This window comes from Scyliorhinus torazame, chromosome 22 (genome assembly GCF_047496885.1).
Source record: "Scyliorhinus torazame isolate Kashiwa2021f chromosome 22, sScyTor2.1, whole genome shotgun sequence".
NCBI lineage: Eukaryota > Metazoa > Chordata > Chondrichthyes > Carcharhiniformes > Scyliorhinidae > Scyliorhinus > Scyliorhinus torazame.
In genome coordinates this window covers 105,244,964-105,270,110 of record NC_092728.1, presented here as the reverse complement: position 1 = coordinate 105,270,110, position 25,147 = coordinate 105,244,964, and the positions used below count along the sequence as shown (strand labels likewise).

The 25,147-nt window shown below is 46.0% G+C and overlaps 1 protein-coding gene across 1 annotated transcript in view; it reads right to left on the bottom strand.

The window, feature by feature from the left end:
- Positions 1–1,410: 1,410 nt before the first annotated feature.
- Positions 1,411–25,147, bottom strand: part of gle1 (GLE1 RNA export mediator) — a 59,867-nt gene continuing 36,130 nt past the window's right edge. Inside the window, exons 14-16 of the mRNA XM_072488825.1 lie at positions 20,420–20,502; positions 16,667–16,730; positions 1,411–5,232 (exon numbers count right to left, since the gene is read on the bottom strand). Coding sequence (XP_072344926.1) covers positions 5,164–5,232; positions 16,667–16,730; positions 20,420–20,502 — 216 coding nt within the window. The 3' untranslated portion in view covers positions 1,411–5,163. The remainder of the gene's footprint in view (positions 5,233–16,666; positions 16,731–20,419; positions 20,503–25,147) is intronic.

Sequence of the window (25,147 nt, the reverse complement as noted above, 5' to 3'; positions counted from 1 at the left end):
TCGAAGTTGATTTTACAGACATTTTGCCTGAATGCTTGCGGATCTGGCTTCAAGATTTGACAGTCCACCATGGAACCCAGAGGATGTGGCGGAGGCATTACTGATGGAACTTCTCGAACGCGGTTACGTGTAACCAAGCAGTACATTGATACCAGCTGTAGCAGTCTTCACTCAAGTCAGATGGTCATGGTTTCCAGAGACTAGAGCAAATCTAGACCAACGTGGCAATAAAGTACTCATGGAGTGCTGCAGTGATAGGTGTCACCTTTTGGATGAGACATTAAATGGAGGGCTCACCTTTCCTTGATGTGTTTTTTGTGTTGCTAAATTCAGGATGGTTGGTGTAGTGTTCACAAAGACCACAAATAGCTTTAAATTGAACAAAGCTATAAATTTATTAACACTGCTTAAATGGATTCGACACTTACTCCTAGATAATACACGGTTGATAATTAACATATAATCTTCTCATCTATTCCTAATCTCTGCACTATTGCATTAACCATGATCTGCTCTCACTCACACACTATCTTTCCTTCAGTCTGTACTCTAGCTAGCTCCTTCACTTTTCTCCCCACAAGGCTTAGCATCAATGTCTTATCTACGTGCACAATTAGCTCCTTCTAGTGGCTGATTAAACATTTTATTAACCCTTGCAGTTCTTACATTTATGATAATGTCACACTTGAAGGTGGACATAAAGATCACATGGCCACTACAATGAAGTGGGGCAGTTCTCCCTGGTGTCCTGGCCAATAACTATCAATCAAAACAAATGATCTGGTCATCATCACACTGTTGTTTGTGAGAGCTTGGAGTATGCAAATTGGCTTCTGCAAAGGTACTTTATTGACATTGCTTTTGGGAATTCAGAAGTTGTGAGAGATGAAAGCTTCAAGAATACACATTTTTGTACTTCTGCTATTAAATTTCACCAGTAATAACATTTATTCATAACCTATAAATATTTTCTTCATTTACAAATACCTTAACCAGTTTGTTTAAACACATGATGTTTTAGGAGGGTGACAATGAGGGGAGGGTATTAGAACCCCTCTGGCTCAGATCAGGTAACTTTGCAAGATATGAGGAACTGAACCTGGAAACTAACTTCTATAGCTTGGCAACACATTGCACTATTGGCAAGTAATCTGGAGAATCGGCATCAAACATGCCAGGAATCCTGTCATGGAATAGTAACTTGCGAATTATTGATAAGCGACTCGCTTGATACAAAATGCTAATGTTTCAATCACAACTCTGGCTCTAACAGAACTGAGAGTAGGGCCATAACCAGTCAATTCCTTGATATGAAGGAAAACAGAGTACATACAATACATGTCGTACGCGTTACTTTACAAATGTTTTATTCCGCTTAAAGTGACAGACTTGAAACATCTTGGAATCAAACACGTTAAAAGAAATGGTTTAATGTAATTTAGTAAATACAACATTGAACTCTGTACATGATGAAATGAAGGTGGTCACATAAATGTCTATGAACAGATAACAGAGTAATTCATCATGCACTGACACAGCTGTAGTGATTGGCTGGAAACCTCTTGTCCCTCACGCAGGAAGGCAGAGGTCAATTGTAGAGTGCGTTCCTGACCTAGCTGTATCCAGGGATTGAACTTACATTAAAGTTACCATGGCCCTCCTTGGTCGGCTTACTGGGGAAGGCTGACACAATGAATTCAAGGTGCGTTGGTGTAGTCAATAAAGATCTGCACAGCCAACAGTTCTTTAAAAAGAATCACCCCATTAAATGTAAGGAGGTTTACATGAATTCAGCAGAAACAAACATTCTTCACAGAAAAGCACTTCAAATGGTGCTCTTCACACAATAAACGGAGATCACCTATGCCCGAGAATCAAGCGTTCATGAATTTCTGCTGGATTCCTCATCACTTTCCCTCTTGAGGTCTTTGGGATTACATTTGTGATGCTCAGCTATTCACCCAATGTGTTCCCTCCCTGCTTTAGGTCACCACTCCGGTAGTCTTGGTGGAGAATTGGCCCATCCATGAAAATCTCAGCCACTGTTGCTACCCAAAGTCAGCGATAACTCCACCTGATTTTCTAGTGTTGGGTCCAAGCAGCCCGTTCACAAAACGTGTGCATGTCTTTTTCAACAGGCTGTGCTCTCCCACCCCACAATAACCAAGTGCAACACTTTAAAAGAAACACGTTATAATTTGGTCAAGGTTTCCATTCGCAGCCTTCAACAGCCTCTTCAACAGTCGTCTACAAATAGAATTCTATTACAGTTTGAGAATTTTGTCACAAAAATAAATATTTTCTAGTTACATATACAGCAATTCATCAGACTCATGTCCCATACCTACCTTCAGTCTCGGTAAATCTAATTAATCTCTATTTTAGAAAAAAAATAAAAAAGTAAAAATGTGGTATCTAAAATTTTCAATTTTGTTTTAGATAAAAATATATTCAATCACATTTTCACCAGAAGAGAAATAAAATCAGAAAGGCGACCTGTTCGAGGTCTTTAAACTCATGGAGAGCCCACGAGAGGGTAAACGAAAAAAAAAATATTTCCACTTGTGGACGAAATCAGAACATGGGGCTATCAATCCAAAAGGAATTGAGGAGAAATTTATTTGACAAGAGTGGTGAGAATATTGGACCTGCTACCACAGGGAGTGGTTGAAGGGAATGGTTATAGATGCATTAAGGGGGAAGCTGGATAAAAACAAGAGAGAAAGGGATAGAAGTTTTATGGTGATTGGATTAGGTGTAATAGAGTGGGAGGGAGCTTGTAAAATGCATCAATACCAGCATGGACCTGCTGGGCCAAATAGACACAAGGACAGAGAATGCTGGAAAACTCAGCAGGTCTACGAGCATCTGTAAGGAGAGAAAACAGAGTTAACATTTCAACTCTGCATGGCTCTTAGCAGAGATCTGAAGAAAGGTTCTCTCTCCCTACAGCTGCTGCCAGACCTGCTGAGTTTTTGCAGCATTCTCTGTTCTCGTTTCAGATTCCAGCATCCACAGTATTATTTAAGGGACAAATAGATTGTTTCTGTGCTATAAATGCTATGTAATTGAGAGGTTCAGTCTTGGCAGTGATTTCTGTCAAAGGTGATTCGAAGTGTATTTAATTTGCATGAGGGAGAAAGGAACAGACAGATAGTTTGGTTGGGGCAGATGAAGGAAAGAGAAAAGGGAGAAGGCCCACCTGGAGCATAAACACCAGAATATTGGGCCAGATGAATGTTCCTCCATATATTCTTATTTTTTTTATTTTAATAAAAAAATGTTTTGTTTTTTTTAAAAAGAGTACTTCTTTTTTTCCCAATTAAGGGGTAATTTAGCGTGGCCAATCTGCCTACCCTGCACATCTTTGGGTTGTAGGGGTGAGACCCACACAGACACGGGGAGAATGTTCAAACTCCACACGGACAATGACCCAGGGCCGGGATTCAAACCCGGGACCTCAGCGCCGTGAGGCAGCAATGCTAACCACTGCGCCGCGTGCTGCCCTAAGGCAGCAGTGCTAACCACTGTGCCACCATGCTGCCCCCCCTCCATCGAAATTGTGTGAAACATTTTTTTTCAAAAAGGGCCCAGTGAGATGCAAACTGTTGCCCCAACATGTTATAGCAGTGAAGGAGCACAGCAAAACTTCACAAACATATTTCCATTTTCAGCTCTACTGTTTAGAGTTGGCACTGATCTGCACTTTCCCTCACCTTAAAAAGACAATGGGGGAAGGAGGGATGGTTGTTCAGTGGAGGGGGCGTGGAAACATCAAAAGGCTGTTCAGTACTCCTGAGTCACCCCCTTACAAGAGGGTTGGTACTGGTGGAAAATGGAAACATATTCCCAGGCATGTCTGCATCGACTCTAACAAACATCTAGAGATATGCGATAGAGAGCATCCTATCCGGCTGCATCACAGTCTGGTATGGCAACTGCTCAGTCCAATAACGCAAGGAACTGCAGACTGTGGTGAACTCAGCCCAACGCATCACACAAACTTGCCACCCCCACATTGATTCTGTATACACCTCTCGCTGCCTCAGGAAGGCAGACAGCATTATCAGAGTCCCCTCCCACCCAGGCATTGCCTTCTTCCAGACCCTTTCATCAGGCAGAAGGTACAGAAGTCTGAAGAGACACACATCCAGACATAGGAACAGCTTCTTCCCCACAGCTACTAGACTCCTCAACGACTCCCCCTCGGACTGATCTGTTCCCTGTAAGAACACTATTCACGATGCCCTATGCTGCTCTTGCTCATGTATTTGCTTTGTTTGGCCCCTTGTTCCGCACTGTAACCAATCACTATTTGTCGATGTACCATTTGTCAATGTTCCCTGTTGATTATTCTGTGTCTACTAGGTACGTACTGTGTACATTCCTCTGCTGCAGAAAGATACTTTTCACTGTACTTCGGTACATGTGACAATAAATCAAATCAGGCACTCCTCCCATCTATTCATATTGCTGAGCTACCGGGGGGGGGGGGGGGGGGGGGGGGGGGAACGGACTTTAAAATTAAGTCTTGCTTTCAAAAGAAAAATCGACAACATGAAACAGACCCTTCACTTTTAAAAAAATCAAATTATTTTGCAGTTCACACATTGGTCCATTAATGAGATTACTAATGTGCAATAGATGGACACACGCAAAATGCCATAATCTCTTCACAAAGTTTAAACATACAGCACCCCACAAGGTTTCCTCCAACCTGTTGAACTATGTACAACACAGCTACTCTGTGCTGGGCCTTTGTTTACACTGCAATGGATGCAATTTATAATTAGTGGACAGCAAATCCTTCATGTCATGATAGTCACAAGATCAGTTCCATATAGCATTATAATATATCTAAACAAAAAAACAGTCAACAACCAAAATATGACAGGTCAATGCTGATACATAGCATCCCAATTACCCAGCCAGCCATTTCCTATGGTTCAGTGAATTACACAACTACTTTAACACTGCACGAAAACATCATTAGCACCAAGGTCAGAGTGCAAAGCTTGAATAGCCAAATAATAAAATGAGGTATAAAGGTCCAATGAATCCAACATTCCCATTAATGTTACTATAATATTAATTAAAAAGTGTTTTTGACTCGAGCAGCTCTGATTTCCTTGGCTTTTTAATGAAATGTATCCTTTGGATTGTTCATGATCTCCAGAATGCAGGATGTAGGTAACCCTTTGGTAGAGGAATATCTTTTTGCTTCAAGCATTTCTGGAACAGAAAGATAAAAATTAAAATAAATTTAAAGGAAGGCACTTAATTTTTGCACAGCCAAGCGAAGCAGCTACAAAATTATACTAAGTCGATTCAACGGTCCTATTTTCTTGGTTGTAATTTGGTTTATATTTACTCTCCTCGCCACTTTAAGGTCTCACTGTTCTTTAGCCAGGACTGCTGGCAAGCAACATTTCTGTTACTGGTCACCAGGAAGATGGGGAAATAAATGTTTTGGATGATTTGCCCACAAACTTTATTCCAATGTAAAGCAACTGCCTCTGTTTGACAAAAGCAACTGAAAACCCCCAGGACGGTGCAGTGGTTAGCACTGCTGCTTCACGGCGCCGAAGACCTGGGTTTGATCCCAGCCCCGGGTCACTGTCCGTGTGGAGTTTGCACATTCTCCCCCCATGTGTGTGGGTCTCATCCTCACAACCCAAAAAAACATGGTGTTGGTGGATTGGCCATGCTAAATTGCCCCTTAATTCTAAAAAAAAAAAAAGCTGTGAAAAACCGGTCAATGAGGCAAAGACAAAAGTAAGAGCATCATTAAACTTTGAAATGTGCAGCTGGGGAACAGGGAGAACAGACATTCCCCCGTTCAGTAGACTGTATTTTACAGAATAGAAATAAGCCATTTGACCTAACTGGCCCAGGCCAATATTTATGTTTCACATGGACCTCCTCAGGTTCGTCTTCATCTCATCCTATTAGCATATCCTTCTCTTCCTTTAAGAACAAAGAACAGGCCCTTCGGCCCTCCAAGCCTGCGCCGATCATGATGCTCGTCTTTCTACCTCATGTTTATCTAGCTCTCCCTTAAATGCATCTTTGCTACTTACGAGGACTTTGGATGGTTTAATGTAGGGAGAAGATGCACAGGGTGGTTTCTGCTTGAGTACTGCACTTTTTGCCCTTTTCTCTCAGTTTCGGGGACATTTTCTTTTCGAAAATCCACATAGTTAATAGGATAAGGACCCTATACCAGTAAAATGCCCAGAAATGTCAGGGGATAGAAGGCAGACATCAGAAGGAGGAATCGGAGGCCTCTCCGGGTTCGTCAGCAGAGAAAATGGCGGAGACAGCCTCCAGGGCTCCAGCCATTCTACCAAGGGCCAAGGGTTTTAGTACCTGGCGAAGGAACTTTATAAACACTGGCAGGTTGTGTTGGAGGACCTCCGAAAATTAATGGAGGAGGCCCTGGCCCCCATCTGAGTGGCCCTGGAGAAGACCAATGAAGTCGTGAAAGCCATGGATAAAGTCCAGATAAAGGATATGGAAGTGGCCTATTCGAGACAGTGATCAGACTGCCTGACGGGAAGCGGAGATGTCTTTGGCGGCCGAAGTGAATAAGTTGTTGAAGGCCAAGGTCAATGATCTAGTGAATCGGTCTAGGAGGCAAAACATTGGAATTGTGTGGCTGCCAGAGGGGATGGAAGGCCCAACGCCCAATGCAGAGATATTCGGTAAGATGGTGGGGGAGGGTGGATTCATATCCGCTCCAGAGTTGGATCGAGCCCACTGTATACTCTGGTAGAGTGCTTGCCCCGAGGAGTTTCTTGTGCGGCAATAGCGAAGCTTCATAGTTTCAAAGAGAAAAAGAGGATTCTGAGATTGGTGAGGGTGCGTCGATACTTCAAATAGGAGGGCCACGCCATCAGGTTATACCAAGATGTGGGAGCGGAGCTGGCGAAGGAGGGCTATGTTCAACAAAGCCAAGTCCGCACTGTATAAAAGTGCAGTCTGGTTCGATGTAGTTTGCCCGGCTTGGCTTAGAGTTTCGATGGAAAGGACTATTTATTTGATGCGCCGGGAGAGGTGGACTCCTTTGTCAAGAAACAAGGTTCGGGCGTGGTGAGATGAAATGAAATGAAAATGAAAAGAGTTTCTTTTAGGTGTTGGGGATGGGCATGCTGAATTGCTGGGGTTTCAGGTTTATTCTTGCATTTTCCTGTTCTTGTTGGGATTGAATCTTCAGTTTGGGCTTGTGGATTATTTTATGTGGGGTTCTGATCTGTTTGTTCTGATAATGTACAACACCTTGTCGGGAACGCAATGGTTTGTGAGATTGTAGTATTTTATTATTTGTAACCATGTTTCTTAACTCTAGTTGGAAGCCACCCTGCTAATCCAAGAGTTAGCTAACAGGAACCAAAGAGAAAATGCTGGAAAATCTCAGCAGGTCTGGCAGCATCTGTGGGGAGAGAAAAGAGCTAACGTTTCGAGTCCAGATAACCATTTGTCAAAGCTATAACACAGAGAAAGTGGGAAATATTTATACTGTGGAGTGAGAATCCTTAGTTAGCTAACAGGAGCAGTTTGGAAAGGTTGGCCGCAGCTCATTACAATAGTTATTTAGATGATAAGCTTAGAGTACTTGTTTTGTTTAAGTTGAAGTTTGTTAGAAGTAGATTTTAGTTTTGCGTTTGCCTTGCCTTTACTTGCATGTGTATTTAGGTGTGGTAGTGTTTGAGGGCGATGGTGAAGGGGGTGGGGGTAGTTTGCTGTTGGTTCCTGCAGAATTTTCTTTGTTTAGTCTGGTGATTTGGTTTGGCGGTCATCTTGGGTGGGCTTGGTTGCTGTACCTTTGATGTATCTTTTGGGTAATCTCTTTTTGTGGAAATGGCAGACTCCGGATTTGGGGGGAGGGGAGTCCCCAATTAGTTTGGCTGCCTGGAACGTCAGGGGTTAAATGACCCAGTGAAAAGGTCGAGAGTATTTGCTCAAGAGTTTAAATTCCGATGTGATGCTTTTTCAAGAGACTCATTTGAGGGTCAGGGACCAGACAAGGCTGCTGGAGGGGTGGTGGGTAGGACAAGTCTGTCAGTTGGGTTTTGAATGTAGGGCCAGAGGTGCAGCAATATTAATTAATAAAAGAGTTCCGTTTTCTGCCTCCGAGATCTTGGCCGACCCCAGTGGCAGACATGTTATTGTCTGTAGTTCTCTGGTGGGCATTCCGGTGATTCTGGTTAATATCTATGCCCCTAACTGAGACAAAATGAATTTTTGTAATAATCTGTTGGCCTCCCTTCCGGATTTAGATTCACATTATTTTGGGTGGGGACCTATATGGTGTCTTGAACTCGTCTAGATTGGTCCAAGCCCCAAATTTCGGACTCCATCAGGGGTGGCCAGAGCTTTGTTGTTTTTCATGGAGCAAATTGGGAGGGTTGAGTGGGGGCAAGGGTAGATCCTTGGTGCTTTTTGCCCCCCAGGTGACAAAGATTTTAAATTTTTCTCGCATGTGCATCAGGTATACCTGCGGATCGATTTTTTTTGTGGTAGATAGGTCTCTCCTCCCTTCTGTGGTGGCTGCGGAGTACTCAGCAGTTGTGATTTCAGACCATGCCCCGCACTGTGTTGATTTGGCACTAGAGTCAGGTCCCTTCCAGCATCCACCATGGAGGTTGGACATGACGTTATTAGCGGACAAGAAATTTTGTGAGCGTATGCCCACTGTCATTGGGGACAAAGAGCTTAGTTATTTATAATGGCAAAGTTATCATGCACATCAGGGATTGGAAGGATCAGTCAACACCTTGCATTTATATAGCGCCTTAATTTTAGTGAAACATCCCGGGTGCTTCTCAGGAGTGCTAACAAAAATTTGATGTCATGCACTGAACAGAGCAGCATTTCACTCCAATACAATATTGCTGGTGGAGGGCAAAAATCACAGACAATGATATGGGAATGAGTGGAATATTTAGCAAGGAAGATAATTGGAGCAAGAGGCCTTCCTTCAACCCACAAACCACACATGAAATCAGGCCACTCATCAAAAGTATCCCCGTGTCCTCCTCGTCATTCTTAATGTAGAATAGAGGATCTGAAGCTCTACAAAAGAGAATGACTTTCATTAAGGAGACTGTTCTAGCTTATAGACTTATGCCTGGCGGATGGCTCAGAGGGCAGGATTTCTGGGTTGTCCCAGAGGCGAGAGTTTACGGACCTTGCAGAATGCAAAAATGGTCTTGTGAGATCTATCCTCAAAAATGAGCCTGAACCTCATCGCCCGAATCTGAAAAAGGAGTGTGGGATAGATAGCCTGCTTCCTCAGTACCAGCACTGTTGGAAGTGCTGTCCTTCAGATGAAATTTGTTTTTTAAATTTAGAGTACCTAATTATTATTTTTTCCCCAATTAAGGGGCAATCTAGCGTGGCCAATCCACCTACCCTGCACATCTTTGGGTTGTGGGGGTGAGTCCCATGCAGACATGGGGAGAATGTGCAAACTCCACACGAACAGTGATCCAGGGCTGGGATCGAACCCGGGTCCTCAGCGCAGTGAGGCAGCAGTGTTAACCACTGTGCCACCCCTAGATGAAAAATTTTATCGAGTATCCTTACTGCCCTTTAGTGGACATGAAAGATCTGATAACATTATTTTGAACAGCAGTAGCAGATTTCTCCCCAGTGTCCGGGGGCTGTACTTCACCACCAATCAACATCACACAAACAGATTACCTGGTGATAATTACAAGATCACACTGTTGCTTGTAGGAGCCTGCTCAAATAGGTTTCCTGCATTACACTAAGTGGCTACACTTAAAAAGTACTTCTGTGGCTGTAATGCATATGTCCAGCAGTCATGAAGAGTGCAATATAAATGCAAGACTTTCTTCACTGCAAAGGTTTACCTCTGTCCCATAAATATCTGCCAGCCCATTCCAGACAGTTAAAATTCTGATTGTGTAAGATTCGGTATTTGTCTGCCCCAACAACTGCATGTTGTGGGAGTGGAGTCAAGCTCAACGGCATGTTGTGGGATTGAAGGTTCCCACTTCCAACACCTCCTGTAATCGCTCCATCATTGGCAGCCGTGCTTTCGGTTGCCTGTTAGGTGGATTGGCCATGCTAAATTGCCCTTAGTGTTAGCTAGGGTTACTGGGCTCCGGGGATAGGGTGGAGGTGTGGGCTTGGGTGGGGTGCTCTTTCCAAGGGCCAGTGCAGACATGATGGGCTGAATGGCCTCCTTCTGCACTGTAAATTCTATGATTCTAAATGCAGGTGGAGGGCATCAACTGGAGTTTCACTTAATTTAAAAAAAATAAAAATTTAGAGTACCCAATTCATTTTTTTTCCAATTAAGGGGCAATTTAGCGTGTTCAATCCACCTACTTTGCACATCTTTTTAGGTTGTGGGGGCGAAACCCACGCAAACACGGGGAGAATGTGCAAACTCCACTCGGACAGTGACCCAGAGCCGGGGTCGAACCTGGGACCTCGGCGCCGTGAGGCAGCAGGGCTAACGAGTTTCACTTAATAATCTTTCTTAGTGACTTCCGGGTGCGGCGATGACCAGCTAAGTCGCACGTTTCGGCAGCTCCCGGTGGAACGGACTTTTGGGCTCTTGATAGGAGCCCCAACGGCAATTTTAACGGCTGAAAACACCGTGCGGTAAACCAGAAGGGTGTTCCCCCTGGACACGGATGGAAAAAGGAGAGGAAAGTGGCCGGATTGCAGCGGATCCTTTGGAACAACGGCAAGGAAGGCAAGCAGAAACCAAGATGGCGTCGGAAGGTGGCAGTTTCATATGGGGCCCTGAACAACAAGAGTTTTTGAAACGCTGCGTGGAGGAGATAAAAAAGGAAATGAAGAAAGAGTTGTTGGCCCCGATATTACAGGCGATTGAAGGGCTGAAAGAGGAACAAAAGACCCAGGAGCAGGAGCTTCGGGTCGTGAAGGCGAAAGCAGCAGAGAATGAAAACGATATACAGGGCCTGGTGGTGAAGTCGGAGATACAGGAGGCACACCAGAAACGATCTGTGGAGAGGTTGGAGGCACTGGAAAACAACGCAAGGAGGAACAACTTGAGGATTCTTGGCCTTCCTGAAGGTGTGGAGGGGGCGGACGTCGGGGCATATGTGAGCACGATGCTGCACTCGTTAATGGGAGTGGAGGCCCCGACGGGTCCGTTGGAGGTGGAGGGAGCATACCGAGTTATGGTGCGAGGATCGAGAGCAGGAGAAGCTCCCAGAGCCATAGTGGTGAGATTTCTCCGTTTTAAGGATAGAGAAATGGTCCTTAGATGGGCGAAGAAAACTCGGTGTAGTAAATGGGAGAACGCGGTGATCCGCGTCTATCAAGATTGGAGTGCGGAGGTGGCGAGAAGGAGGGCGAGCTTTAATCGGGCCAAAGCGGTACTTCACAAAAAAAAGATAAAATTTGGAATGCTGCAACCGGCAAGACTGTGGGTCACATATCAAGGGAGGCACCACTACTTTGAGACGGCGGATGAAGCGTGGACTTTTATTGTAGAAGAAAAATTGGAATGATTGGACTACGAAAATGAACGTTTGGACAAAGTGGTGGGACGAGTGGGGGGGGGGGGGCGAAGAGAGATTGTATGATTAATCCTGCGGTATGGTAACTTTTCTTTCTCCCACAGGTGGTGATGGGGGGAGGTGGGGAGGGAGAGGAGATGGGGCGTTGGCCATGGGAGGCGGGGCCGAGGGAGAGGCGCGGGCTTGGTTCCCGCGCTATGATAATTATGGCGGGAATAGAGAAGCAGGAAGGAGGGGGCGCCGCACGGGGCGAGCCGTGATCACGGGGGGAAGCCAAGTTCAGCCAGAGTTTGCTGACTTCTGGGAGCAACATGGGGGGAGTAATTACGCTAGCGGGGGGGGGGGGGGGGGGGGAATTACTGGGTTGCTGCTGCTGGGGAAAGGGGGGAGTGGGTACGGGAAAGGATGGGCGGGGGGGCACCGTCTGGGAGAAATACAGCTGCGTGGGAACTGGGCGAGAAGCTGGAAAAAGATGATGGCTAACCGGCAAGGGGGGGGGGGTGGGAAGCCCCCCAACTCGGCTGATCACGTGGAACGTGAGGGGGCTTAACGGGCCGATAAAGAGGGCACGAGTACTCGCACACCTTAAGAAACTTAAAGCAGATGTGGTCATGTTACAGGAAACGCACCTGAAACTGATAGATCAGGTTAGGTTGCGCAAAGGATGGGTAGGGCAGGTGTTCCATTCGGGGCTGGATGCGAAAAACAGGGGGGTGGCTATATTAGTGGGGAAGCGGGTAATGTTCGAGGCAAAGACTATAGTGGCGGATAACGGGGGCAGATACGTGATGGTGAGTGGCAAATTACGGGGAGAGATGGTGGTGTTGGTAAACGTGTATGCCCCGAATTGGGACGATGCCAATTTTATGAGGCGAATGCTAGGACGCATCCCAGACCTAGAGACCGGAAAGCTGATAATGGGGGGAGACTTCAACACGGTGTTGGAACCAAGGCTGGATAGGTCGAAGTCCAGGACTGGTAGGAGGCCGGCAGCAGCCAAGGTGCTTAAGGATTTTATGGAGCAGATGGGAGGGGTGGACCCGTGGAGATTCAGTAGACCTAGGAGTAAGGAGTTCTCGTTTTTCTCCTATGTCCATAAAGTCTATTCACGCATAGACTTTTTTGTGTTGGGTAGGGCATTGATCCCGAGGGTGGGGGGAACGGAATATACGGCTATAGCCATTTCAGATCATGCCCCACACTGGGTAGACTTGGAGATAGGGGAGGAAACAAGAGGGCGTCCACCCTGGAGAATGGACATGGGACTAATGGCGGATGAGGGGGTGTGCTTAAGGGTGAGGGGATGCATTGAAAAGTACTTGGAACTCAATGACAATGGGGAGGTTCAGGTGGGAGTGGTCTGGGAGGCGTTGAAGGCGGTGGTTAGGGGGGAGCTGATATCAATAAGGACACATAAAGGGAAGCAGGAGAGTAAGGAACGGGAGCGGTTGCTGCAAGAACTTTTGAGGGTGGACAGACAGTATGCGGAAGCACCGGAGGAGGGACTGTATAGGGAAAGGCAAAGGCTGCATGTGGAATTTGACTTGCTGACTACAGGCACTGCAGAGGCACAATGGAGGAAGGCGCAGGGTGTACAGTATGAATATGGAGAGAAGGCGAGCAGATTGCTGGCACACCAATTGAGGAAAAGGGGAGCAGCGAGGGAAATAGGGGGGGTGAGAGACGAAGATGGAGAGACGGAGCGGGGAGCGGAGAGAGTGAATGAAGTGTTCAAGACATTTTATAAAAAATTGTATGAAGCTCAACCCCCGGATGGGAGGGAGAGAATGATGGAGTTTTTGGATCGGCTGGAAATTCCCAAGGTGGAAGAGCAGGAAAGGATGGGATTGGGAGCACAGATCACGGTAGAAGAAGTGGTGAAAGGAATTAGGAACATGCAGACGGGAAAGGCCCCGGGACCGGACGGATTCCCAGTTGAATTTTACAGAAAATATTTGGACTTGCTCGCCCCGCTACTGACGAGGACCTTTAACGAGGCAAAGGAAAGGGGACAACTGCCCCCGACTATGTCAGAAGCAACGATATCGCTTCTTTTAAAGAAGGAAAAGGATCCGCTACAATGCGGGTCCTACAGACCAATCTCCCTCCTCAATGTAGATGCCAAGGTCCTGGCCAAGGTAATGGCAATGAGAATAGAGGAATGTGTCCCAGGGGTGGTTCATGAGGACCAAACTGGGTTTGTGAAGGGGAGACAGCTGAACACGAACATACGGAGGTTGTTAGGGGTAATGATGATGGCCCCACCAGAGGGTGAAACGGAGATAGTAGTGGCGATGGATGCCGAGAAAGCATTTGATAGAGTGGAGTGGGATTATCTGTGGGAGGTGTTGAGGAGATTTGGGTTCGGAGAGGGGTATGTTAGATGGGTGCAGCTGTTGTATAGGGCCCCAGTGGCGAGTGTGGTCACGAATGGACGGGGATCGGCATATTTTCGGCTCCATAGAGGGACAAGGCAGGGATGTCCTCTGTCCCCATTACTGTTTGCACTGGCGATTGAGCCCCTGGCGATAGCGCTGAGAGGTTCCAAGAGATGGAGGGGAATACTTAGGGGAGGAGAAGAACACCGGGTATCTTTATATGCGGATGATCTGCTACTATATGTGGCGGATCCAGCGGAGGGGATGCCAGAAATAATGCGGATACTTGGGGAGTTTGGGGATTTTTCAGGGTATAAATTGAACATGGGGAAGAGTGAGCTGTTTGTGGTGCATCCAGGGGAGCAGAGTAGAGAAATAGAAGACCTACCGTTGAGGAAGGTAACAAGAGACTTTCGTTACCTAGGGATCCAGATAGCTAAGAATTGGGGCACATTGCACAGGCTAAATTTGACGCGGTTGGTGGAACAGATGGAGGAAGATTTCAAGAGATGGGATATGGTAGCATTGTCAATGGCAGGGAGGGTGCAGGCGGTTAAGATGGTGGTCCTCCCGAGATTCCTCTTTGTGTTTCAGTGTCTCCCGGTGGTGATCACGAAGGCTTTTTTCAAAAGGATAGAAAAGAGTATCATGGGTTTTGTTTGGGCCGGGAAGACTCCGAGAGTGAGGAAGGGATTCTTACAGCGTAGTAGGGATAGGGGGGGGCTGGCACTACCGAGCCTAAGTGAGTATTATTGGGCCGCTAATATTTCAATGGTGAGTAAGTGGATGGGAGAGGAGGAAGGAGCGGCGTGGAAGAGATTAGAGAGGGCGTCCTGTAGGGGGACCAGCCTGCAGGCTATGGTGACAGCCCCATTGCCGTTCTCACCAAGGAACTATACCACGAGTCCGGTGGTGGTAGCTACACTGAAGATTTGGGGACAGTGGAGACGACATAGGGGAAAGACCGGAGCACTGGGGGGGTCCCCGATAAGAAACAACCATAGGTTTGCCCCGGGGGGAATGGATGGGGGATATGGAATGTGGCAAAGAGCAGGTATAACGCAATTGAAAGATCTATTTGTGGATGGGAAGTTTGCGAGTCTGGGAGCGCTGACCGAGAAATATGGGTTGCCCCAAGGGAATGCATTCAGGTACATGCAATTGAGGGCTTTTGCGAGGCAACAGGTGAGGGAATTCCCGCAGCTCCCGACACAAGAGGTGCAGGACAGAGTCATCTCAAAGAAATGGGTGGGGGACGGTAAGGTGTCGGATATATATAGGGAAATGAGAGACGAAGGGGAGACTATGATGGACGAACTAAAAGGGAAATGGGAAGAAGAGCTAGGGGAGGAGATTGAGGAGGGGATGTGGGCAGATGCCCTAAACAGGGTAAACTCGTCGTCCTCGTGCGCCAGGCTAAGCCTGATTCAGTTTAAGGTATTACACAGGGCACATATGACTGGAACACGGCTCAGTAAATTTTTTGGGGTGGAGGATAGGTGTGCGAGGTGCTCGAGAAGCCCAGCGAATCATACCCATATGTTTTGGTCATGCCCGGCACTACAGGGGTTTTGGATGGGGGTGACAAAGGTGCTTTCGAAAGTAGTAGGAGTCCGGGTCGAACCAAGCTGGGGGTTGGCTATATTTGGGGTTGCACAAGAGCCGGGAGTGCAGGAGGCGAAAGAGGCCGATGTTTTGGCCTTTGCGTCCCTAGTAGCCCGGCGCAGAATATTGCTAATGTGGAAAGAAGCCAAGCCCCCGGGGGTGGAGACCTGGATAAATGATATGGCGGGGTTCATAAAGTTAGAGCGGATTAAGTTCGTCCTAAGGGGGTCGGCTCAAGGGTTTACTAGGCGGTGGCAACCGTTCGTCGAATATCTTGCGGAAAGATAGATGGGGGAGAACAAAGAAGGCAGCAGCAGCGGCCCAGGACCTGGGGGGGGGGGGGGGGGGGGGGGGGGGGGGGATGGGGGGGGGGGTGGCCTGAGACAAGGCAGTTGCCAATTAGGGCTAGTTTTTTTTTTTTTGTTATTTAATATTTATTTATTTGTTGTTGTTTTTGTTTAAATTAAAAAAGGTCATTATTATCTGTATTGTTACAATGTTGTGTAAAGGATGCACAATGTACTGTGTTGGTTGACCAAAAATTTTCAATAAAATATTATTTAAAAAAAAAAAATAATCTTTCTTAGTGTCACAAGGCTTACATTAACACTGCAATGAAGTCACTGTGAAAATCCCCCAGTCCGGCGTCTGTTCGGGTATTGAGCACATATAAAGAGATACTTAGTGACAGTATGATGTGGTTGAGTTAGGAGATATAGGTTTGTAAATTATCACTCCGTTGTTAAAAGTTAGACTGAGTAAACATGGGCCCAGTGCTGTTGTTCGCCAAGTGGCTTGCGAGGATATAACATGAAATGAAAATGAAATGAAAATCGCTTATTGTCACAAGTAGACTTCAAATTAAGTTACTGTGAAAAGCCCCGAGTTGCCACATTCCGGCGCCTGTTCGGGGAGGCTGGTACGGGAACATTGCCCAGGAAGCAAACTTTGTAAACCTTCACCCCTTCCCCCTTCCAGTTTTGTTTGATACTGCACCAGTGAAGCAGGTTTGGACACTTTACTACCCTATTCTGGCAAGCTCACTCAGAGAATCCATATCTGGTGACACATCCTGAATAGAGATAAGTTTAGGATATCCAAAAACCACTTGGATTTTGGATCGAAGAAGCTAATCACACAAAGAACAAGAGGTTTTACCTCCAGGAATTGGCGCAGCCGGATCACAGCCCCAACCTGCCCAGTGCCAGTAACTGCTTCAATCCTACAGAAAAAAAAAGATGTCAAATAAACCGGTTTTATTTTTTAAAAAATGATGTATCCACTTGCATTAACAGATTAACGTCTGTTTTCTAAATAACTAATAAAATGCAACTGCCTTTTAGGACTGTTGAAAACAAGTATCTTTTCAGCTGCTTTGTAAAAACAAAATAGGAGCAGAAAAAGGCCATTCAGCCTTTCAAGTAACATTCAATAAAATCACAGTAAGTTTAACTATTTTCCCACAGTAACCCCATTTTCATCAATTCTCTTAGTTTTTTTTTTAAGATTTAGAGTACCCAATTCTTTTTTCCCCCCAATTAAGGGGCAATTTAGCGTGGCCAATTCACCTACCCTGCACATCTTTGGGTTGTGGGGGTGAGACCCACACAGATACGAGGAGAATGTGCAAACTCCACACAATGACCAGGGGCCGGGTTCGAACCCGGGTCCTCGGTGCCGTGAGGCAACAGTGCTAACCACTGCATCACCATGCCACCCTCTCAATTCTCTTAGTAACCAAAAATCTATCAACCTCTGTATTGAATATGCTCAATAACTGAGCACCCACAGCTCGGGTAGCATGGTAGCATGGTGGTTAGCACAATTGCTTCACAGCTCCGGGGTCACAGGTTCGATTCCCCGCTGGGTCACTGTCTGTGCGGAGTCTGCATGTTCTCCCCGTGTCTGCGTGTGTTTCCTCCGGGTGCTCCGGTTTCCTCCCACAGTCCAAAGAATTGCAGGTTAGGTGGATTGGCCATGCTAAATTGCCCTTAGTGTCCAAAATTGCCCTTAGTGCTGGGTGGGGTTACTGGGTTATGGGGATAGGGTGGAGGTGTGGACTTGGGTAGGGTGCTCTTTCCAAGAGCCGGTGCAGACTCGATGGGCCAAATGGCCTCCTTCTGCACTGTAAATTCTATGTAACTCACTGGGGTAGAGAATTCCAAAGATTCACAATGCTGAGTGAAGGAATTTCTCACTGTAGTCCTAAACGGCTGATCACTTATTCAGAGATTGTAAACCTTCGTTCTAGACACCACAGCCAGCATTTAGCCTTCCAAGCCACTTAAGAACTTTAATGTCTCAATTATATCACCTCTTATTCTTCTAAACTCCAGGAAATATAGACCAGTCAACTCAATCTATCCTGAATGGACTATTCCCTCACCCTCGGACTCAGTCTAGTGAGCATTTGTTGCACTCCCATTTCAAGAAATCCCTCCCTAGGTTTAAGGATACCAAAGATTTAGGGAAGCCCAATGGAACAGCAAGTTAATGCAGTCGGAAGAGATGCTGAACCAACAGAAGGAAAAAGACCAGCGTTTCTATATTGCCGTTCATGACTTCAGGGCATCCCAAAGTGCTTCACAGGCAGTGAAGTATGTTTGAAGTGCAAGTCACTGCTGCAATATAGGAAACTTGGCAGTAAATTGCACACTATTATGATCCTGGACCAGACCCCAACAGTTGCTAGGATACCAGACAGAAACCCCAATACTTTTCTTAATTTGGAAGACTGAGAGGAAAGGATAACTCGCTCCAGGAGTGACTCCACGCTCAAACAGGGAAATATTACGTTAAAACAAACTTTATTACTAACACAAGATTAAACTACCTTTATCATACAAGAAATAGCTTACAACCCGTTAAACAATGTCTAATAATAAATTGGAACACCAACTCTTAACTGCAATTTTTAATCTCCAACCAAGCAAACCCATCTCAGGTCGAAAACCACTCTTAAATACAGCTAGAAAACCCGGGAATACTTGCTGTACAGAGAAGTTGATTGATAGATATTTATTGTCACATGTACCGAAGTACAGTGAAAAGTATTTTTCTGCGGCCGAGGGAACGTACACAGTACGTACATAGTAGACAAAAGAATAATAGACAGAGTACATTGACAGTGGTGCATCAACAAATAGTGATGGTTACAGTGCGGAACAAGGGCCAAACAAGAACAGCATAGGGCGTCGTGAATAGCGTTCTTACAGGTAACCAATCAGTCCGAGGGGGAGTCGTTGAGGAGTCTTGTAGCTGTGGGGAAGAAGCTGTTCCTATGTCTGGATGTGCGGGTCTTCAGACTTCTGCCTGATGGAAGGGTCTGGAAGAGGTCAAAGACTGGGTGTGAGGGGTCTCTGACAATGCTGTCTGCCTTTCTGAGGCAGCAGGTGTATACAGAATCAATGGGAAGATGGCAAGCTTGTGCGATCGTTATTATTAATTTTATATGAGGTGGAAAAGAGTTTTAGTAGGTCAGATCGGTGATGAGAGAAAAGAAAGTGGTCTGGTTGAGAGAGCTCACAGAGAGTCGCCATGCTCCAGTGCCATCTTGCATTCAGTCCAAGATGTCTTGGATAAATTGCCTCGAGAGATACACAGAGATCCTTCAGGAAACAGCCTGCAGATTATCGCCCGTGTTAAACTACAGCAGGCATGGTGTCACAGTGGTTAGCACTGCTGCCTCACGGTGCCGAGGACCCGGATTCAACCCCAGCCCCAGGTCACTGTCCGTGTGGAGTTTGCACATTCTCCCCGTGGGTCTCACCCCCCACAACCCAAAGATGTGCAGGGTAGGTCCATTGGCCACACTAAATTGCCCCTTAGTGTCCAAAGGTTAGGTGGGGTCACGAGTATAGGGGAGTGGGCCTGGGTGGGCTGCTCCTCCGGAGCGTCGGTGCAAACTTGGTGGGCCAAATGGCCTCATTCTGCACTGCAGGGATTCTATAATCTCTATCCCACTAACTGGGTTTATGAACATCTTACCATGGCTAAACACAATGTATCGAAATATCTACTTCCCCAGGGAATCTTTTTCTATAAACAAAATTCCATTAGCCCTAATTTGGTAAACAATATAGATGATTAGAATGAATAATGACCTTATTTTTAAAAATAAATTTAGAGTATCCAATTTTTTTTTTTCCAATTAAGGGGCAATTTAGCGTGGCCAATTCACCTACCCTGCACAGTTTATTAGGTTGTGGGGGTAAGACCCACGCACACACGGGGAGAATGTGCAAACTCCACACGGACAGTGACCCAGAGCCGGGATCAAACCCAGGTCCTTGGCGCCGTGAGGCAGCAGGGCTAACCACTGCGCCACCGTGCCGTCTAATTATGACCTTACTTTTACGATGCTTTAATTATCCCTTCTGTAGCCCCAGCGTCTGCTGGCCTTTTAAACCAAGTATTAAAAAATATATATTAATGCAGCAGTCACGTGCTAACCCAGGCTTTTAACCATGAATGCACCAGATACATACAATACAATGTGTAACAATTCCAACATTCATCATAACACACCAAGTTCCCACAAGCAACATTATGATATTGATCAGAATCTGCTTTCTTAGTGATGTTGGTTGAGAGATAAATATTGGCCAAGACGTCAGGGACAATTCCCCTGTTCTTTCAACCAATTTCAGTCAGCTCGAGGTCGTGAAAGGAGCTAGACATAAAAGTTATTTTTCTTCGTACCAGCAATTCAATGTCGGCAAATTAATGGCAATGTAGACCTTCTATATATATTTTACAAGGTTGCAGATAAGTAAGAGACAGACAACCTCCTCCATCACTAGAGGGACTAGCTAAATTGTTTTTGCAAAGAGTCGGCCTAGGCTCAACAAAGCTAATGGCATCCTTCTGCAGTCAAATCATTCTATGAGTCTACGATCATGAGTTTCTTACCTGCAAAAGTAGTCGTTCTTGATCAGTAGAATCATCTTCCAGAACTGGTTCTGGTACTTCTTCATCAAGGCATTGCCACAGACCTGTTGAGGAAGGAAATGATAGCAGACACAGTGAAATGCTCAGTGTAACATGGTCTCGTATGGAATTGCATCAGATTACATAGCTCAGATGAAACCATTCAGCCCATACGCCCGTGTCAGTTCTTTGACAGCTATTCAATTTGTCTGACCATCCTGCTCTTTTCCCAAAGCCCTTCAAGTATGTTCTTTTAAAAAATATATCCCATTCCATTATTGAATCTGCAGCCACCGGCACTTCAGGCAGCGTACTCCAGATCACAATGAGTCGCTGAATTAACAAAAAAATGAACCTCTGGTTATTTGCCAAAATATCTTAAAACTGTGTCCTCTGGTTACCAAGTCACCTGCTACTGAAAACAGTTTTACCTTATTCATTCTATCAAAATCCCCGTGATTTTGAAAACCTCCACCAGATCTCTTCGTAACCATCTCTGAAGTTCCTCATCACTGGTATCATTTTAGTAAATCTCTGCACTCTCCCCAAAGCCATGACATATTTCCTAAAGTGTGATGTTCAGAATTGAACACAATAATCCAAATGAGGCCCAATGAGCAGATTGTTGTGGTGACCCAGTGGCTTAATGGATAAGGCATCAGCCTCCAGAGCTGGGGATGGTGGGTTCGAGTCACATCTGGGTCGCACGGCTGCACCTTATGGGCGGCACGGTAGCACAGTGGTTAGCACTGTTGCTTCACCTCTCCAGGGTCCCAGGTTCGAGTCCCGGCTTGGATCACTGCCTGTGCGGAGTCTGCACGTTCTCCCAGTGTCTGCGTGGGTTTCCTCCGGGTGCTCTGGTTTCCTCCCACAAGTCCCGAATAACATGCTTGTTAGGTGAATTGGACATTCTGAATTCTCCCTCCGTGTACCCGAACAGGCGCCAGGGGATTTTCACAGTAACTTCATTGCAGTGTTAATGCAAGCCTTCTTGTATAATAATAATCTTTATTGTCACAAGTTCAGCATCACTTCCTCGCTTTTGTAGATGAGTTGCTGCAGAAAGCTTCAGATTTAGCAAGACATTATTTTTCGGCCTGATGTCGATAGAGAATAAACTGACAAGAAAAATACACCAGGGATTTTGATGTGATGGGATCCATTTTTCCAGTTGATGGTTAGCCCTATATATTTTTTTTTAAACATTTCCCTCAACTTTAAATATTTCCTGTGTCGGACTTTAAAGTCCAGTTATTGAGCACTAAGTAGAACATAAAATATTGGCTATTATTTACTCATTTGTATGCGAAACTCCCTCTCCAGTTCCAAACCAAGTTAAAATCTATAACAAATGATAGCATGAGGAAGCTGATGTGTTATTTGAGTTGGTTTAACGTTGATTGCAACTGGATGAAGTAAGACTAGAAACAGGCTTCCGACACAGGAGATGGTCCAACACTGTTTTATTGAACCTGCTGGTTGCTGTACACAATCTGCTGTGGGTTGACACTCTATTAATCTAAACTGATAACCTCTGACTGGCTTGACCAGATTAGCTCTCTGTCACATAGAGATGGTGCTCACGGCCTTGTGCACTCTAACTAGTCTGTAGCTGTATCCTGTGAGAAGAGGGAGAGTCTTAATGCCTTGTGTTTTTTATAGTGGCACTGTCCTGTTTGGTGATTGGTTGTTCTGTGTCGTGTGTGGTCATTGGTTATCCTGTGTGTCAATCACTGCCTGTCTGAATCTCATTATATACATGAGTGGATATTATGACAGAAGCAGTCAATCATTTCAATCTGGTCCATTGCACATTACCATAAGCCTTGAACCCAATCCAATCAGCTCATTATCACTAGCAACGTTTCAGCATCAATACTTGTATTATTGATGCATTTTCTTTTTATTCATTCAAGAGATGTGGGTGCTTCGCTGGCTAGGCCAGCATTCACTGTCCATCCTCAATTGCCCTCAAGGTGGCGGTGGTGAGCAGCCTTCTTGAACCTCAGCAGTCCATGTGATGCGGGTGCACCCACACTGCTGTTGAGGGGGGGTTCCAGGATTTTAAACCAGCGACAGAAGGAACGGCTGATATATTTCCAAGTCAGGGTGGCAAGTGGCTTGGAGGGCATCTTCCAGGTGGTGTTCCCATGTATCTGCTGCCCGTCTCCTTCTAGATGGTAGTAGTCGTGGGTTTGGAAGGTGCTACCTAAGGAGCCTTGGTGGGTTCCTGCAGTGCATCTTGTGGGTGGTACACACCGCTGTCACTGTGCATCAGTGGTGGAGGGAGTTAATGTTTGTGGAAGAGGTGCCAATCAAGTGGGCTGTGTCCTGGATGGTATTGCGATTTGGTGCTAGAAGGAATGAATGTTGGTCAAAGGGGTGCTAATCAAGCAGGTTGTTTTGTCCTCGATGGCACTGAGCTTCTCGAGTATTGTTGGAGCTGTATGTATCCAGGCAAGAGGAGAGTATTCCATCACACTCCTGACTTGTCCTTGTGGGTTGTGGACAGGCTTGGAGGAGACAGATGAGTTATGCACCACAGGAATCCCAGCCTCTGGACTGCTCTTGTCACCACAGTATTTATATGGCTAGTCCTGAATGGTGTTGAGCTTCTTGAGTGTTGTTGGAGTTGCACTCATCCAGGGCCATGATGAGGAGAGTATTCCATCACTTGTGCCTTGCAGATGGTGGACCGGCTTAAGGGGCAATTTACCGTGGCCAATCCACCTACCCTGCACATCTTTGGGTCGTGGGGGCGAAACCCACGCAAAACGGGGAGAATGTGCGAAACCCACGCAGAAACGGGGAGAATGTGCAAACCTCACACAGACAGTGACCCAGAGCCAGGATTGAACCTGGAACCTCGGCACCATGAGGCAGCAGTGCTAACCACTGCACCACCGTGCTGGCCTGTCCAGGCCCCTCATGATTTTGATACTTCTATCAAATCTCCTCTCAGCCTTTCTTTCTCAAAGGAATACTGTCAAAGAACAAACAAAGAACAAAGAAATGTACAGCACAGGAACAGGCCCTTCGGCCCTCCAAGCCCGTGCCGACCATGCTGCCCGGCTAAACTACAATCTTCTACACTTCCTGGGTCCGTATCCCTCTATTCCCATCCTATTCATGTATTTGTCAAGTTGCCCCTAGTTGTCACTATCGTCCCTGCTTCCACCACCTCCTCCGGTAGCGAGTTCCAGGCACCCACTATCCTCTGCGTAAAAAACTTGCCTCGTACATCTACTCTAAACCTTGCCCCTCTCACCTTAAACCTATGCCCGCTAGTAATTGACCCCTCTACCCTGGGGAAAAGCCTCTGACTATCCACTCTGTCTATGCCCCTCATAATTTTGGAGACCTCTATCAGGTCTCCCCTCAACCTCCTTCGTTCCAGTGAGAACAAACCGAGTTTATTCAACCGCTCCTCATAGCTAATGCCCTCCATACCAGGCAACATTCTGGTAAATCTCTTCTGCACCCTCGCTAAAGCCTCCACATCCTTCTGGTAGTGTGGCGACCAGAATTGAACACTATACTCCAAGTGTGGCCTAACTAAGGTTCTATACAGCTGCAACATGACTTGCCAATTCTTATACTCAATGCCACGGCCAATGAAGGCAAGCATGCCGTATGCCTTCTTGACTACCTTCTCCACCTGTGTTGCCCCTTTCAATGACCTGTGGACCTGTACTCCTAGATCTCTTTGACTTTCAATACTCTTGAGGGTTCTACCATTCACTGTATATTCCCTCCCTGCATTAGACCTTCCAAAATGCATTACCTCACATTTGTCCGGATTAAACTCCATCTGCCATCTCTCCGCCCAAGTCTCCAAACAATCTAAATCCTGCTGTATCCTCTGACAGTCCTCATCGCTATCCGCAATTCCACCAACCTTTGTGTCGTCTGCAAACTTACTAATCAGACCAGTTACATTTTCCTCCAAATCATTTATATATACTACAAAGAGCAACGGTCCCAGCACTGATCCCTGTGGAACACCACTGGTCACAGCCCTCCAATTAGAAAAGCATCCTTCCATTGCTACTCTCTGCCTTCTATGACCTAGCCAGTTCTGTATCCACCTTGCCAGCTCACCCCTGATCCCGTGTGACTTCACCTTTTGTGCTAGTCTACCATGAGGGACCTTGTCAAAGGCCTTACTGAAGTCCATATAGACAACATCCACTGCCCTACCTGCATCAATCATCTTAGTGACCTCCTCGAAAAACTCTATCAAGTTAGTGAGACACGACCTCCCCTTCACAAAACCATGCTGCCTCTCACTAATACGTCCATTTGCTTCCAAATGGGAGTAGATCCTGTCTCAAAGAATTCTCTCCAGTAATTTCCCTACCACTGAAGTAAGGCTCACCGGCCTGTAGTTCCCTGGATTATCCTTGCTATCCTTCGTAAACAGAGGAACAACATTGGCTAGTCTCCAGTCCTCCGGGACATCACCTGAAGTCAGTGAGGATCCAAAGATTTTTGTCAAGGCCTCAGCAATTTCCTCTCCAGCCTCCTTCAGTATTCTAGGGTAGATCCCATCAGGCCCTGGGGACTTATCTACCTTAATATTTTTTAAGACACCCAACACCTCGTCTTTTTGGATCTCAATGTGACCCAGGCTATCTACACACCCTTCTCCAGACTCAACATCTACCAATTTCTTCTCTTTGGTGAATACTGATGCAAAGTATTAATTTA